Source organism: Lemur catta, chromosome 3, assembly GCF_020740605.2.
Source record: "Lemur catta isolate mLemCat1 chromosome 3, mLemCat1.pri, whole genome shotgun sequence".
NCBI classification, from domain to species: Eukaryota; Metazoa; Chordata; class Mammalia; order Primates; family Lemuridae; genus Lemur; species Lemur catta.
This window is the reverse complement of record NC_059130.1, coordinates 26,008,151-26,024,407: the sequence shown is the minus strand read 5'-3', so window position 1 is coordinate 26,024,407 and position 16,257 is coordinate 26,008,151. Positions and strand designations below refer to the sequence as shown.

Genomic DNA, 16,257 nt, shown 5'->3' with positions numbered 1-16,257 from the left:
TTGGTTCCTTTTCTGGAAAATAGACAGTTCTCTTTTTTGCACTCATCTCACCCTGCCTTCCCTTTCCCCACCTCCTTTTCCATTTTTCCTCTCTGGGTCTTTTATGCTCTTCCTCCCCAGACTCTGCGATCTGCTTCCCTCCCCCTCTTCACCTCCCTCCTTCCCCTTCAACCTGTCCGACTGTGCTATCCCATTTTCTTTCCCCAGATTTCTTTCCTTGACTCCCCACTCTCGGGCTCCACACATGTCGGACTCCCCTCTTCCCCCCACCCCCATCTCCTGAGTCTTCTCTTCCAGCACCGGGGACAGCTCCAGCCCCCGGAACAATGGACCCCACCTTAGGGCTCCTCTATAAATTCTCCATCTTAGTGCCTTGCCCAACTCCTGATTGGGGAGTAAGATGGGGGAAGGGTTGTTAGCAACAGGACGAGCTGCTCTTCTGGGGGCGGGAAGGGAGTCAGGGAGGATGAAGATAGAAAGAGGGCGTGGCTCTTGCCTGGATCATGCGTCCCTCTCCAGGGTAGAGAATTTGTATTCCACCCCTGAGACTGACATCACTGCTGTCAGGGGAAAGGAGGTGGGAGTGGGGAGGGGGGTGTGGAGGGGGGAGGTTTTTGTTGAGGAGAGCGCGGCCGGAGAGCAGAGCTCCGGGACCCAGGTGACCGGGAAAGCAGGCAGCCCCGCGGCGGGAGCAGCCGGCAGCAGCCCAGGCCGGGGACCGGGGTGGGGTGGGAGGGGGGCTGAGGGGAGGACCTGAAGGGGGGCGGCAGGGCAAAAGGGACCCCCGGAGCCCTGCCGCCATCAGAGATCAAGCATCTGGCATCAGGGATCTTCGGACCCAGGAGAAGGATCAGCCACAGGGAAGGTGTCCTCCCCAGGGAAGCCAACAAGAGAGCCACCTGCCCCCCATCAGGAGTGGGCCCCTCACTGACGCTGCTGCTGGCAACCATATCAGGCCCCTTAACCCCTCAGTCTCCTCCCCATCACCCTCCTCAGACCCTTTCCCTGCATCCAGCTCTCGTCTCAGCACCCAGTTCCCAGCCCTCTGAGCCCCTGTGCCCTGCTACCACCTAATCCTCCAGGTCTTGGCCACACTGACCCCCATCCTGGGATATTTGCCAAATCTCGGAGAGGGAGATCATTTGTTTGGGCTATGCCCCCTGGTGGCATGACAGTGTCTGCCTAGACCCCTGACCCCCAGCCCTCAACTCCCTGGGCCTCCTTTGTGTGAACAGCCACCCCTTTGCTCAGCAGTGTGGTTGGGGGCCAAAGGGAAAGCCAGCCCCGGCTGGGCCCCCGGCCCCCACCACTTGCCTCCTTGTTGGGCAGCTCCCCCTGGCCTTTGGGCCTCTCCCTGCTCCCCCCGGCCCCTCCTCCTGGGCCGCCCCAATGAAGGAGCCGGATGCCATCAAGCTGTTTGTGGGGCAGATCCCGAGGCATCTGGAGGAAAAGGACCTGAAACCCATCTTCGAACAGTTTGGTCGGATCTTTGAGCTGACTGTCATCAAGGACAAGTACACCGGGCTGCACAAGGGTGAGGGGACAGGCAGACTGGAGCAGCTTCAGGGGGTGGGCTGAGAGGCTGGGAGGAGGGGGAGCCAGGCTGGAGGGATGGGGGCACTGGGAAGGGCTGATATGGATGGAGAAGAGTTCAGGGCTAGGGAGTGTGGATGGAGGAGCTGGAAGGGAACTCAGGTAGAGTGGCCAGGGAACTCCAGGGGAAAGGACTGAGGAGGGCCTCTTTTGGGTGAAGAGTCGTCAAGACAGCTGCAAAGATGTGGATCCCAGACATGGGGGGATGTTGATGTAATGGGATGAACTCAAGAAAAAACAGAGGAACAAGAGAGCTGGTTTGGGAGACAAGGAGCTGGGCAGGTGTGTGTGTGTGTGTGTGTGTGTGTGTGTGTGTGTGTGTTTTGAGCAAGACTGAGAGTCGGAGCAGCCTCAGATAATATTGGGGTGGGGGTTGGGACACGGAAGCAGGTGCTCAAGCTGGAAAGAGTGGAGATGGACCGGGCAGGGCAGCTCCAGGACTGAAGAGACGGACCTCAGAAGCAGGCATGAAGGATAGAGATTGGTACAGATCTGGGAAGTGTGGGGGACTTAGAAAGTTCAGAGAGCTGGGGAGAAGGGAGGATGCTCCTCAGGCCTATCCAAAGGCGGCGCGGCCAAGCTGGGGCACCAAGGGTCAGGACTTGGACAGCTCCACATACCGGGATCTGAGGGGCCACACTACTGCCCCCTCCGCCTGGCCCAGGGAAAAGGCTCTTCCAGCTACTGCTCTTCCCTGTCCTTCTCTGTTCCACACTCCACCCTCCACCTGCCTCCTGTGGAGTTGGGGAGAGATGAGGAAACAGGGAAAATGGGAGAGGAAAGAGGCAGTGGTGACCAAGATGGAGGGAGGTGGAGGCGAAGGAGAAAGGGGAAAGGAGAGCAGCCAGGGAAGAGAGGGAGCCGCTGCCATGCTTGTCTGGAGATCACATGCCCCTTCTCTCCCCGCACAAAGCCCCAGCTCCCCCTTCCACCACCACCAGCATTAGGCCTCCGGGTCTGTGCTCCACTTCTGGGGCAGGGTGTCTACCTGCTGTCAGACACCTCCCTACCCCAGCAGGCAGGGGATGACAAGAAGGGAAACCCTTCCCAGTCCTCTGTCTTGTGGGGGCCCTTTAGGGAGGGGAGAAGGGGACTCACTCCCGCCCTGTCTCTCTGCCCCTGCCCCTCCTCAGGATGTGCCTTCCTGACATACTGTGCCCGCGATTCAGCCCTGAAGGCCCAGAGCGCTCTGCACGAACAGAAGACGCTTCCAGGGGTGAGTCCTGTCCTTTGCTGAGAAGGGGCCTTTCCAGGGGCTGAGAAGGGCCATGGAAGTGGCAGGAGGCTCACCACTCTCCTGAGACTCTGAGGATATTTTCCACCTCCTCTCAGCACCAGCAAGTCCTTCTCTCTTTCTAGCATCCGTCCTTCTTGCTGGAGATGCATGCACTTCCTCTTACTTGGACAGAAGGAAAACAGAGATTAGCAGAGTAAACATGGTGTTTACAAGGAGCCCCTTCCCCACTTCCCAGCCTGCCCATGGGCAGCACTGAGGGAGGACTGAGCTGGTTAGGAGGTGTGGGGGAAAGACTGTGGACACCAAGCATGGGGCAGCGTGAGCAGGAGGCACCCAGGCACTCCCGTGGCTCTGGAGAGGAAGTCTGGAAATGCAGGCTGGCTGGCTGCAGGGTGGGGGAGGGGCACTGCTGGCCTGAGAACAGGCAGCCGAGCCAGCTGGACTGGCATCTTGGTGCTGGTTCTGAGCTCAGACGGGCTCCCCATGTCTCCCAGAAGAGTCCTGGAAGCAGAGTCACAGGGCACCAGGGAAGAGCAGGACTAGGCTGGACATAAGCCCAGGGGCAGCAAGCAAGCTCAGGGGCAGGTATTACAAGGGACCTGGCCTGACCCGCACCTGTGCCCAGGGCATGAGGGTGGCCTCTGATGTGGCCTCCCTCCTGCAAGGTCATATCTCTTTGTTTCTTCTTCTCTTGCGGACTGTCCCAAGCCTGGGCTGGCAACTGAGGGTAGGAAGCTGGGGGGAAGGACCCCCACTCCCCTTTGTTAGCATCTGCTTCTGTTTTCCCCCAGTCTGTGAATCCCAGGAAGTACTTTCTGAGACTTAACTCCATCCCCACCTTCAGCAAACATTTGCTCAGCAGGGTCTGGGTGCTCAAGACACATGTGTCCTGACCTTCACTCCTTCTCCCCTGCAGGAGGTGGAAAATGATGCTGGTCACTCATCTCATGGGTGCGGAGGGGGAGAATCTAGGAAAATTAGACTACTTCAACCACCCCCACCTCAAAACCCTTAGTAGATCTATGATCCAGCCCTCCTTGGCCTCAACAGTTTGAGTACCACTAGGAAAGCAAATCCACCTCTAACAAATCCACTGACACCCCTCCACAACTATCTTATCCCAGTGGGTGGCATGAACAGCCATTGCCCAGCCATCTTTCTTGCTCCTGGGTTTCCTTCGGCCTGAGTTAAGGGCTGTGCACACGTATGTGAGCGGCTTGGGGATCCAAGGCGAGCGTGTGTTCATGCACACACGCATGTGAGCTCCTGACAGGCCAGATATGTAGGGCTGTGGGCACAGGTATGCCTGGGAAGCCTGGTCCCCATTGAGTCCCAACTTTCTTTTCCCTCCTTTTCTCTATGGAGGCGACTCACAAATCTACAGTTTTCGTCTCCACTGCTGTTGGTCTTTTTCTGTTGTCTTCCTGGCTCAGAGCCTCTGCCGAAAGCAGAGGGGTCAGGGGAAAGGATAGAAAAGGGGACTGGAGTGGGGACTTGGATGTGAGAGGTGGCCTGGGGGGAGACAGCTGAAGGTGTCTCCTCTGGGTCTGTGCCCTCCAGCTGCCTGGCAGCTTGGGCAGAGCTGATCCTGGGGGTGGGGAGGCGCTGCCTGCCTTTCCTGAGGAATCAGGCCTGGATGGGGCTCGTGAGGAAGGGCGCTGGGTTAATGATTGTCTGGCCTCCTGTACAGCTCCCAGGTGATGCTGAATTCTCCACTTCGGCCCTTGCCCCAGGGAATAGAATCTAGAGACCTGACCGAGCTTCCAATGGGAAATGAAGGGTTTCATCCTCCAAGGGGGAACCCCATACTAGGGGTTCGAGGGAGCAGACCCAGGGCAGTCGAGGGGAGCAGATGTCTGAGACTAAGCCCCGCCTGATCCTTTGTATCTCCCAGGTCTTCTCCTGCCACCTGTTTTTTCCCCTCAGCGTGTGTGTGTGTGTGTGTGTGTGTGTGTGTGTGTGTGTGTGTGTGTGTGTACAGTGCGTGTACAGCGTGTGTACAGTGTGTCAGCTCCTGCACAATTGTGTTGGGAAGTTCTTCCTGCCATCTAATCTCCGTGTCATCCTACTGCAGGTGTTTTTAGTGGAGGCATTTCGCCTTCTCACCATCTTTATCACCCCAGAATCTAGAAGGTATCACCATATTAGGGTGATGTTTAGGCTGCAGAGGGAAAGAATGGGCTGGGCCTATGGCTGTTCAGGCATTTCCTCTTTTTCCCCTGTAAGAGCTCCCAGGAGTGGCTCTGCCATGGGTCCCTGGATTTGTTTTTTTTTTTTTTTGGAGACAGAGTCTTGGGCTAGAGTGCCGTGGCATCAGCCTAGCTCACAGCAACCTCAAACTCCTGGGCTCAAGCAATCCTCCTGCCTCAGCCTCCCAAGTATCTGGGACTACAGGCATGCACCACCACACCCAGCTAATTTTTTTCTATATATTTTTAGTTGTCCGGCTAATTTCTTTCTAATTTTTTTAGTAGAGATGGGGGTCTCACTCTTGCTCAGGCTGGTCTCCAACTCCTGACCTCCAGCAATCCTCCCACCTCGGCCTCCCGGATTGCTAGGATTACAGGCGTGAGCCACCATGCCCGGCCAGGTCCCTGGATTTGTCCTGTGAGCAGGGTGTGACCTCCTGAAGGCAGTGGTGTGAGGGCCGCCCTCTGTCTGGCCTACCCTCCCCCTTCACTCTGGACTAAAACCCCTCTGGGGATACGGGACTTCCCTGTCAGTTTGCAGCTGGGAAGGTGGATTCTGGCCCCATAGAGGGAACAAGTGTGGAGCCAGGAGTGGCAGGGCCCAAGGCCTGTGCCCTAAAGAGAATTAGATTTTATATGAACCATGAGCTCTTCTTGGAAGTGTGGTCTTTGCTATCGGTGAGAAGGATGAGGGCCTTGCAAGTGATCACGCTGGTGGAGGTTGCTCAGCCACACTGGGTTGGGGTATAAATAGCCCCTTCTTCTTTGGGAGGCCCTAGGGAGGGCTTATCACCTGCTGGGCGGTAGCTAGGGAAGAGAGGCGCCAGCGCTGGGTTGCCAGGTAAACAGGGCACAGCTGGACTCAGGGGAGGTGGGCAGGTGTGCCCAGCGGAGCTAACAAAGCCTGAGCTTCCCACAGGAAGTGCCAGGCCAAGGAGGAGGCTGGGGACAAGCACTGGGACACCAAGGGGGCCTGTCTGTGAGGGTAGGGGGAGCATCCTGTCAACGTGGTCCTTGTGGTCTGCACACGTGTGTGTGTCTTTGTGCAAATCCACATCAGCTGTGGGTATTTATTGATATGCTATTTTTGTGCCTGGGAGCCTGTGCAGGGAGGGGACTGCGTCCTTTCTGGGTCTCCCATCTCCAACTGGAGCAGCAAATGCCCAGGGGCCTGTTGGGAAAGGGTTAGCACCAAGCATAAGAATCCCCACAACACTGCGACCCTGGTTGCAATTCTACCTCTCCTGGGGTGGGGGTGGGTGCCTGCGAGGGAAGTTCCTGATTGCTTTGGGTAGAGTACAGGAGAGAAGGAGCAGGAAGGCCACGAGCCCTGGAGCGCCCTGGAGCATCTGACCCCCACTCTCTGCCTGGCACACACCCGCACATGCACTCCTAAGGAGATTGAGCCTCGGATGGGATAATCCCAGATTGGTGGGCGATAAAGCTGGGTGCAGATTGGCTGGAGGATTTGTGTGACTGTTACCCGCCCTCCCCACCAGCTGCTCTCAGATCCAGAGACCTGGGGGGTGGGGCCCTGGGAAAGGAGTATCAGTTGAGGTGGGGTTTAGATTTGATCCACACTGGGACTGGCAGAGCTGGTCCAGGCATGATCTGAAACCTGGGAAGAGAGTCCAGTGTGAGAAGGGGCAGGGACACCTGTCACTTGTGCACTCCTCCGTGTTGAGTGATGCCACACAAGATGTCCAAGTGCCAGAGCTCTGGAGCTGAAGGGAACCTGACTAGAGATGGCCTGGGCCACCCCCTTGTCTTATAGATGAGGAAATTGTCTCTCAGAAGAGACATGTGACTTGTCCAAGGTCACCCAGCTAGTGAGTGGCAGGGCAGGGCCCGTCCTTGAACCCAGGTCTCCTGACTCCCAGGGCAGTGCCTTTCCTGAGGGTGCCTCAGAATGTAAATGGATGGTTTGTTTTAACTTTTTTGGTAGTAGGACTGCCTTACCACCAGATGAGTTGGGCAACCAGGTGTGGTCCTAGAGGTCAAAGTCCTCAATAGTAAAGTATTTTCAGATATTAAAGACTAAGTCCTCCTCCTTTTCCAGTTCCTATAATGCTCCCCACCCTGGTTAAGGAAATCAACCTGCAGGAGTAATTTCCAAGTCCTCTCACCAGACAAGAACATGGAGAGTGAAACTAGGAACTTCTCCATTCCCACTGAAGACTGAACAAAAGGCAATATTGCAGAGGTCAGGGAGAGGTTAGAGCTCTGGAGGATTTCCATGCACAGGGCAAATTTCGAAGGAGCATGGGACAGCATCTCCTCCCTTAGATCCCTCCAGACACCAAGGATTTGCTCTGGAGGAGGGAGGCAGGAGAAGGGCCAGTATGGCCCCTGCAGGGCCTCCTCTGCAAGCCTCCCTCCAGAATCGGGAAGCTTTCTTGGGCCCCTCCCCCACCTCTCAGCCCCAACCAAATCCTCCACCCCCAGCATACTCTGTTCCCACCCCCCCCCCACTTCTTCTGGGTGTGTGGAGCAGCAGAAGTGATGACGTCACCATGGTCGCCAGGGCGACGGGGACGGATAAATCAGGCTGAGTGGGCGGTTGCCATGGTGCGCATTCTCCCGTTGCCACGGAGACTGGGCATCTGCTCCCTTTGTGCTGCCCGAGTGCCTTCCCCCTGAGGTCAAGGGGTGTAGGGGGGCAGAAAGAGATGCAGATACACCTCTAGGGGTCAGAAGGAAATCTGGGCGTCTGTGGGGTCTCCCTTAGTCTGGAGTCCTCCTTGGGGCCTCTTCATGGGGTGGCCTCTGTGGCTCCTACTTTGTAGAACTGAGGCAGCTCTTATTCAACAGCCTCTTGGTTGGACTGTCTCTGGCCCTGGGTCCTGCAGGCAGGCGCCTGCTCCCCTAAGAGAGCAACACCTACCCCTGGCCAAGTTGTCTGGGGCCAAACCGGAGCCTGGAGCTGAGCCCCGTGAGCATCTTCCTCTACGTCCTCTCTCCCTGCTGCCTCTGGTCCCCTCAGGCCCTAATCCTAAACCACAGTGGGCCCATCCCTTCCTTACCAACAGGAACTTAGAGGCCTGCGCCTGGGCTTGCTCCCCCGGCCTCTCTGTGGGCCCTGGCCAGGGGGCACTCTGGGGTGTTCAGAGGAGGCCCCAGCAGCTGCCTTCTCTTCTCTCCTTTAGATGAACAGGCCGATCCAGGTCAAGCCAGCAGACAGCGAGAGCCGAGGAGGTAGGTTCTGTACCTCTAGACTTGGTCCCTGTCCTCCCACCCTCAGGCCCAGGGCTTGGAGTAGCTGAGGGGCAGCCTTTCTTGCAGACGAAAGTCTGACAATTCTGAAGAGTTCCCAGGCGAGGTGGGGGCAGGAGTCGGTGTGGCCAGAGAGAGTGAGATCTGGACGATTGTAGAGATGGCAAAACTGAGGCCCAGAGTGGAGTGCAAGTCCTTCAGAGCTGGGATGAGCACCCTCTGTAACTGCACCCTGTTCCCCAACCATTGCCCCTTTCACACCCCGGAGACATGGGTCCTCAGGGTCAGGGAAGTAGTGTCAGGAGCTCCTGGGGGGAGCGGAATTTGAGGGTGGGAGAGCAGCTAGGAGGCCCTGAACATGCCCTCCTCCTGTGCCTACCCCCAGAAGACCGGAAGCTCTTTGTGGGGATGCTAGGGAAGCAGCAGACAGATGAGGACGTCCGGAAGATGTTCGAACCTTTCGGGACCATAGACGAGTGCACTGTGCTCCGGGGACCAGATGGCACCAGCAAAGGTAGCCGGCCCACAGGCCTCTCCCCACGGGACCTTCCCCACTGGCTCCCTAGGCCACGGGTTCCACTGTGAGGCCCTCAGGGGTGGGCGCCCAGCCCTTTCCTCCTCCATCTCCACCGCTCCAGGCTGTGCCTTCGTGAAGTTCCAGACCCACGCGGAGGCCCAGGCAGCCATCAACACCCTTCACAGCAGCCGGACCCTGCCGGTGAGCCCTGTCCCCACCCCAGGCCTCTCCTTCCCGCCGCTCACCACCCCACCCCCGTGCCCACCACCCAGCCCACTGCCTGGCCCTGGCACAGGGGGGCAGTCCGCTCAGGATAGGACTTGGACTTTACTGGAAAGGAATGTTCTGGCAAAAGAACTAACCTGCCTAGAGACATCCTCACTTTTCAAATAACATTCCCCACCCCTCGCCCCCATCCCTGTCCCTCATCTTCATTACCAATTCTCTGACCCGCCACTCCTGCCTCCTCCGTTCCTCAACCCTCCCTTCACCCCATCTCTTCCCCGGTCTTCCTGTACCCCCCTCATTTGCTGGGCCATCAGCACCCCCCATGTTTATTCTGCTGTCCCTGCACATTAGCACAGGGTCAATGACTGCACTGGGGGGGGGCGTTCCCCAGCACTGCAAGCCTCTCAGTTGGAACTAGCGGGCTCAGAAGGATGAGCACATCCCATAACTCCACATCCTCCGGCAAATGCTGTTGGACAGAGGACTGTGTTAGATGGCCCTAGGCCCCTTCCAGCTTTGCGATTCTAGGATTCGCTGATAATCCTTGCAAATGTTCCAATCTGGTCTTTATTCAGCTCAGGCTGGTATTAAAATTTGAGGCTGTGTCCCCTGAGCACATCAGGAGGCCTGGGGTGTGGGGCGGGAGCAGGGTAAGGGAGGTGCAGCAACTGCAAGCCAAAACCAGCCTGATCTAAAGTATTTGCTGTGGCTGATCCACTGTGGGGACCGTTTCCACCTCAGAATCTCTGTCCTCACAGAGAACAGCAATGTCCTTCCCATTCCGGCAGGCCTCTCACCTTCCAAGCACATGCCTTCACATTCCTCGCTTTTTTCTGGCCTCTTGTACATGGTAGCACAAGGAGAGGGCGGGATTAAAATATCCCCATTTGACATAGGCAAAATGATGGCCGTCCTCCCAAAGAGATCAAGCTGTGCCACAGGGTGGCACTGAGGCCAGGTCCTGAGGGCTCTGGGGAGCAGGGACCCCGACTCTCCCTCTGACCTGCGTGTGGGGCCTGTGCCCAGGGTGCCTCGTCCAGCCTGGTGGTGAAGTTTGCTGACACAGAGAAGGAGCGAGGTCTCCGCCGAATGCAGCAAGTGGCCACCCAGTTGGGCATGTTCAGCCCCATCGCCCTCCAGTTCGGAGCCTACAGCGCCTACACCCAGGCCGTGAGCACTGTACCCGGCCCCTCCCCATGTCCCTCCTGGCCTTCTGTGTCCTGCCCCCACCCTCCCAATGGCAAGCCCAGGGTTGGAAGGGAGCCCAGCCAGGGTGCAGGGGGCCTGGTCCCATGCTCCTCTCTCCCCCTCCCCGCAGCTGATGCAGCAGCAGGCAGCCCTGGTAGCGGCTCACAGTGCCTACCTCAGCCCCATGGCCACCATGGCTGCCGTGCAGATGCAGCACATGGCCGCCATCAATGCCAATGGCCTCATCGCCACCCCCATCACCCCATCCTCAGGTAAGGCCTGGGAGGCGGGGCACGGGCACTATGGCAGGTGGGGGTGGGCAGGGGGCACAGCACATTGCTCAGGGAAGCCATGGGGTCTGGGAGGGGTTCAGGGGTCAGAGAGTGGCCTGCTCCCTCCCCTCTGCCCTCAGACTTGCTGACTGGTTCTCTGCGTCTGTGTGTCTGCTTCTCTGCTCTGTCTCTGTCTCTGTCGCTTTCTCCCCCCCAGGAACCAGCACCCCTCCTGCCATCGCTGCCACGCCTGTCTCTGCCATCCCTGCTGCCCTGGGCGTCAACGGCTACAGCCCGGTGCCCACCCAGCCCACTGGGCAGCCTGCCCCTGATGCTCTGTATCCCAACGGGGTTCATCCCTACCCAGGTGGGGCTCTCTGCCTGCCCACCCCTGCCCCAGCAGCCATCCAAGCCACCAGCCCACTGGGGCAGCCAGGACACACCTTCCCTCCCCAGCCTTCAGGCGCTTTCCCCTGCCCTGTCACTCTGGCAGGGATGCTCCTTCCCATTCTCCTGGCCAGGGAAGCTGAAGCTTAGAGGGGCGAAGCAACTTGCCCAGGGTTGCCAGCCAGCCACAGACTCCAGTCTTCCCAACGCTGGGCCCCTTCCCCTCCCTCTTCCCACTGCTTTGTGCATTTCCACCTTCTCACTTCACACCCTGTGCCCAGAGAGGCTGTCCTTCCGCCCTGCCCAGCCTCTGCTTGGAGAGGTGCCGGCGGGGCTCCCGCTGCGCCCCAGGCCCACTCTCACGGTCGTGCTGCTCTCCCCAGCCCAGAGCCCAGCAGCCCCTGTGGACGCCCTGCAGCAGGCCTATGCAGGGATGCAGCACTATACAGGTGAGGCACCCTAGCCCGGGGCCCTGCTCAGGTGGGAGGGATGGCAAGAGGGAAAGAGGCCCAGAAACTGGGTCTGGACTTCTTGGCTCCCTGCCAACCACCCTCTCCAGGCTTTCCTGAAAAGCTGTACCTGTGAGGATGGACCTTTAGAGGCAGCACATGCAGGGGTCTAAGGCAGCTCTTTCCTGGCATGGGCTAGGGGAAGGGAGACAGGGTTGCTGGGAGGGCCCTGGAGTCAGGGAAGCCCCATTGGCTCCCTCTGTTCTCCCTGCCCCAGCAGCCTACCCGGCAGCCTACAGCCTGGTTGCGCCTGCGTTCCCGCAGCCTCCAGCCCTGGTTGCCCAGCAGCCTCCGCCACCCCCTCAGCAGCAGCAGCAGCAGCAACAGCAGCAGCAGCAGCAGCAGCAGCAAAGAGAAGGTGCTGGTCTGGGACAAGGTCCTCATAGCTGAGAGCCTTCAGGGATAGGAATGCCCTTCGTGTGGGATCAGGGACTCCTTATCACCCATAGCTGGGCTATGCACGAAGCCCAGCTCTTGCCTGTGTGTGGGGCTGAAAGCAAGTGGGGTGGAGGTGGCTGGGGCCCTCGCCCACATTGTTGGGGACTGGCATTGGAGAGTCCCCCAGCATCTCCTTTCCCTGGAGCGGAGTTAGTGTCTTCCCATCACTGAGCTCTTCCTTCTGTCTCTGCTGCCACCCAGGCCCTGACGGCTGCAACATCTTCATCTACCACCTACCCCAGGAGTTCACTGACTCAGAGATCCTTCAGATGTTTGTCCCCTTTGGCCACGTCATCTCAGCCAAAGTCTTTGTTGACCGGGCCACCAATCAGAGCAAATGTTTTGGTAAGAGTATGATGAACCAAAAGACAAAATATGGCACATTTTTTGCCAAACTCCAAATTAGGACAAAGTCTAATACATTTGAAAGCATTTATGGTCACAGTGGACACAATATTTGAAATCCTGATTGTCCGAGAGTATGAAAGAACCATTACATCTCATGCCAGTTTCTGCCCAGGCCTTCTCTTCCTCCAGAAAACCATAGCTTCATTTTCCCTCTGTACGAACTGGCCAGATTCATGCTCCATGAGGTCTGAAATAGTCTCACCATCTGGGGATGTTTGGTTTTCAAAAGGAAGGCAGCTTAGGGAGAAGGTTTTTGCTGCTTTCACATCTTTGATAGGTTGCTTCGGGGAGAAAGGAAACTTTCCTATCTGCCCTGCTTTGAAAGCCATTGGAGGGTCTGGAAGTGGCAGTTTTCAAAAGACAGGTTCAGAGCTAACGAGACTGAGTCAGTGGCCACCCTGCAAAAAATGCTGGAAAGAATGTCCTAGTTTGTGTGAGAGTCTGGACTGGATTCATTCATTCACTCTGCCAATCAACAAATCCTTCCTGAATGCCTACTCTGTGCAAGGCAGTCATCTGGGCATTTGGGACACCTGCAGGAAGTAGGGTGGTGCTGGGAAACCAAAGAATAGGTCCTGGCCCTCAGCATGGGAGGGCGAGGTGGGGCTGGGCTAGGCCTTATGCCCCTCTCACCTCAGGCTTTGTGAGTTTCGACAATCCGGCCAGTGCCCAGGCTGCCATCCAGGCCATGAATGGTTTCCAGATCGGCATGAAGCGCCTCAAAGTCCAGCTAAAGCGGCCGAAGGATGCCAACCGGCCCTACTGAGGGCCCCCAGGTGGGTCCTCCTCCTGTCTTGTGCCCTCCCTCTCCAGGCCCTGAACACTGCAGCCAGGGCCCTCGACTGGTCTGCCCCCTCATCTTCCGCCCCCCTCAGGGCTGCCCCCCCACGACACCCTGAATCTGGGCACTTGGAGCAGGAATCTGGGGCAGATTTTCAATCATCTGAGTCACCCTCTCTCTCTTTCGTACACACACACACACACACACACACACACACACACACACACACAGTGACCCCAGAAAGAGCCAAGTCTGTATACATCTCTGTCCAGTCCTCAGATCTTCCACAATATCTGGTCTGTTTGTCTGGTCAGTGTCCATATGTCTGTGTGTCTCTCTCTTTCTGGTTTTCCTTTGGGTTGGAGTGGAATTAGGGGAGTAGGATTTTAGGAGTAAGGGTGCTGGAGGGTGCGTAGAATCACTGGCTCCTGGAATCCCTGTTCTTCCGAGAAGTGGGGAAATCAGGTCCTTGCTGCCCTGAACTTCAGGTGATCTTTCTTATGTAGCAGTAGACCCGTGGGGCAGTAGCGTGCACAGGACGGACTGGGGGGAGCCCAATCCCCAGGCCTCTTGGGAGTTGCTTTGGTTTAGGTGGAAGAGGTTGAAAAGTTGCACTGCCTGTGACTCTATTCATCAGGTCCCCCCCCCCCATTGCCTGCCACCACCCCAACCTCATGGCCACGGAACTGTGAGCCTTGGTTACTTTTGCATTATTTAATCTCCTTTGGACCAAACCCTTGAAAAAACACAACCCAAGAAAAATACCCACATTTTCTGTTTCTCCCCTTTCCCCCCAATCCTGGCTGCTTAACTCCCCCCACCCTGGGGGCCCCCCCAGCCCAGGGCCCGTGTCCATTGTCGGCCGAAGCCCCCATCCCTGGACCCCTGCTCCGGGCCCCTGTAAGTTGCATGGAACGAGCGTGTTGTCTTTGGAGCCGATTGTTTGTTATTTGGGGAGGGGGCCGCGGAGGGAAGCGCCCCCCCAGCCCAAGGTCAGGGCCGGGGGCAGCTCGCGGGATGTGCTTGGTCAACAGTGGTTGGTGACTGTGGTCTGTGTTCTGTGCATTTCTCTTTTGCTTTCTTTGTTCCTTTCCAAAAAGGAATAAGGGCAGGACCTAGGGGCTGGGGATGGTCTCACCCTAGGAGACTCAACCCCCAAGCCCAGTCCTGGGTTCCACCCGGCCTTCTCTGCGGATGCTCCCTTTCTCTTTTTCCAGGCGTCTGTCTCCTACATGCACCCCTTCTCCTTTCTCCTAGTTACCTCTGCCTGCCTGTTTGTTGTCTCAGTTCTTTGCCTCTCTGCATCTCGGTCTGTCTCTGTATCTTCCAGTCTTTATTGTTCTCAAGGCTGTTTGACTATTTCCTTCCTAATATCCTTTGGTTTCTTGTATTGTCTGCTCCCTCCCTCCTGTGACCTCTATCCCTGCCCCTTACTCTCATGCCTGGGGGGGTGTGGGGGTGCTGATGGGTCTGTTGGGACTCAGGCCTTTCTGGTGACCTGCCTTCCCGTCCTAGACACTGCCACCTACCCCAGCTACCTCCCCTCCTCCAGAGCCTGTGACCTGCATCGCTGTCCTCTTCCCCGTGCTTCACTCATGTTTCCTTCCTTCCTTCGCAGGTCTGGAGATCCTAGAGGAAGGGGCACCTCGCACCCTCTTCCCACGACTGGCCCCAGCCCTCTCTGCACATCTGCCCTGGGCCTTGATTGGGCTCTGGGGCAAAAGCTGCTTCATGGCCTTGGGGGCCCAAGACACCGGCCCACTCCCACCACCCTGCCTCTCTGAAGGGCCGTGGCTATGCTTCCCTGGCTCCAAGGGCCTGTTTCCTCCCAGGTGCCCTTTTGGCCTTTGTGAGGGAGCAAGGAACAGGCTTGAAGGTTCCGGGGTATCTGCCTTCTGCTAGGGCTCCTGTGACGGGCCTTCTGTGCCCAGTGTTTGCACCTGCCTCCCCCACCAGCGGCGGCCTGTTCGACCTGCGCAGGCCCCGGGAGGGCAGCGGGAGCCTCCCACACTCCCAGCCCACCCGCCCCAGCCTCTGCCCCGCATTAGGGGTTACCGGAAGCTGGCTCTCACATTCCCTTCCACCCTCAGCTAGAGGTAGGATATCCCTGAATCCTGGGCTCCCAGCCCTAAAATTCACTGCCTCCCCCAAGGGCCCCCTCTAAGGAGGGTGTGGGGGAGCCCTGAGGGCTGCCTCTCCGCCAGTCAGCCACAGAGACCCTCCTCCTTTCATGAGGAAAAGACCTCCCCCTGAACCCCTAAAAATGTTTACAGTCTCTGCTGGTCCCCTCCGTGTAAATACCACTACCACCCGTGCGTTACCCAGCCCGCCCGGCCTGGCCCGGACGCTGCCATCTCTCTTTCTGGGAGTTTAGACAATGTTACCCTTGGATTTTTTCTCTCTCTCTTGAGTTCTCCCTTTGCTTTGGGGGGTAATTGGGTATTTGGGAGGAGGGGTGTGGGGAGGGCTAAAGGGATTTATTACCTGATCATTTTCTTTAGGAAGAGGTTTTAGGGAAAAGAAAATGGGGTGGGGGTGGGAATGGTAAGGGGAGACTGGGGAGTCAGTTTCAGACAGTTCTCTATGCTTAACTTATTTATTTATTGCATTTTACTTTTAAAGAGTTGGTCTTTTCTGTCTAAATAAAGAAAAAAGTTTAAAAGCATTAAATAAGAGTCTCGGAAGGTTGAGGGTAGGGGATTGTTCCCCACCCACGTTGGGGAGAGGGAGGGAGGTAAAAAGAATGAGGTCTGGGAATGAAAACTCTATCAGGGAAGGCCTGGCCCTTGCTTTTGAGCAGTGTCCAGGCCTTGCTCGTGGCTTCATGATCCTATTCTTCAGCCCGTCTTTGGTGCTTAATTCTGGAATGTTCTGCAGAGCTGAGCACAGGGAGAAGAGAGGAGGTGAGCAGGCCCCTCCCCTGTATCCAGCCCTGTCCCTCTGAAGGCTGAGGACTTGCTGTCTCCCCTTCCAGACCTCTGTTTCCGCACCAAGGCCAGTGGGGATACTGGAAGCTGTTTGTAACACCACCGTTTATTAACCACTGCTCTGTGTGACTGTGTTCTAGGCCCTCATTGTGCATTTCCTCATTTAACCTCCCAACAACCCTGTCAGGCAGGATATGATTTTGCAGACAGGGAAAAGAAGGCTTTCAAGGTTAATTAACTTACCCAGAGTCACAAAGCCAGGCAGGGACAGCTGTAGGAGCTGAACCCAGTTTGTCAGACGCCAAAGTCCATGATGCTGTCGTCTCACCTGTTCTCTGACTTGAGACAAAGACCCCAAGAAGTGAAGCAG

General features: G+C 57.3%; 1 protein-coding gene across 33 annotated transcripts; it reads left to right on the top strand.

The window, feature by feature from the left end:
* Positions 1-598: 598 nt before the first annotated feature.
* CELF3 (CUGBP Elav-like family member 3) lies at positions 599-15,625 on the top strand. 33 transcript variants are annotated; one of them, XM_045546944.1, is made up of 13 exons: positions 599-1,534; positions 2,727-2,809; positions 8,166-8,214; positions 8,618-8,746; positions 8,871-8,950; positions 10,004-10,147; positions 10,296-10,437; positions 10,655-10,804; positions 11,208-11,273; positions 11,551-11,691; positions 11,973-12,116; positions 12,818-12,955; positions 14,579-15,625. In XM_045546944.1, exons 1-12 carry the CDS (start codon positions 1,390-1,392, stop codon positions 12,943-12,945), a joined length of 1,401 nt encoding a protein of 466 aa, XP_045402900.1. In that variant the 5' UTR covers positions 599-1,389; the 3' UTR covers positions 12,946-12,955; positions 14,579-15,625. The 33 variants fall into 33 exon arrangements, with proteins under 33 accessions (XP_045402900.1, XP_045402902.1, XP_045402901.1 ...); XM_045546946.1 differs by having other exon boundaries at positions 618-1,534; positions 11,554-11,691; XM_045546945.1 differs by having other exon boundaries at positions 1,333-1,534; positions 8,621-8,746; positions 14,579-14,620.
* Positions 15,626-16,257: the final 632 nt, after the last annotated feature.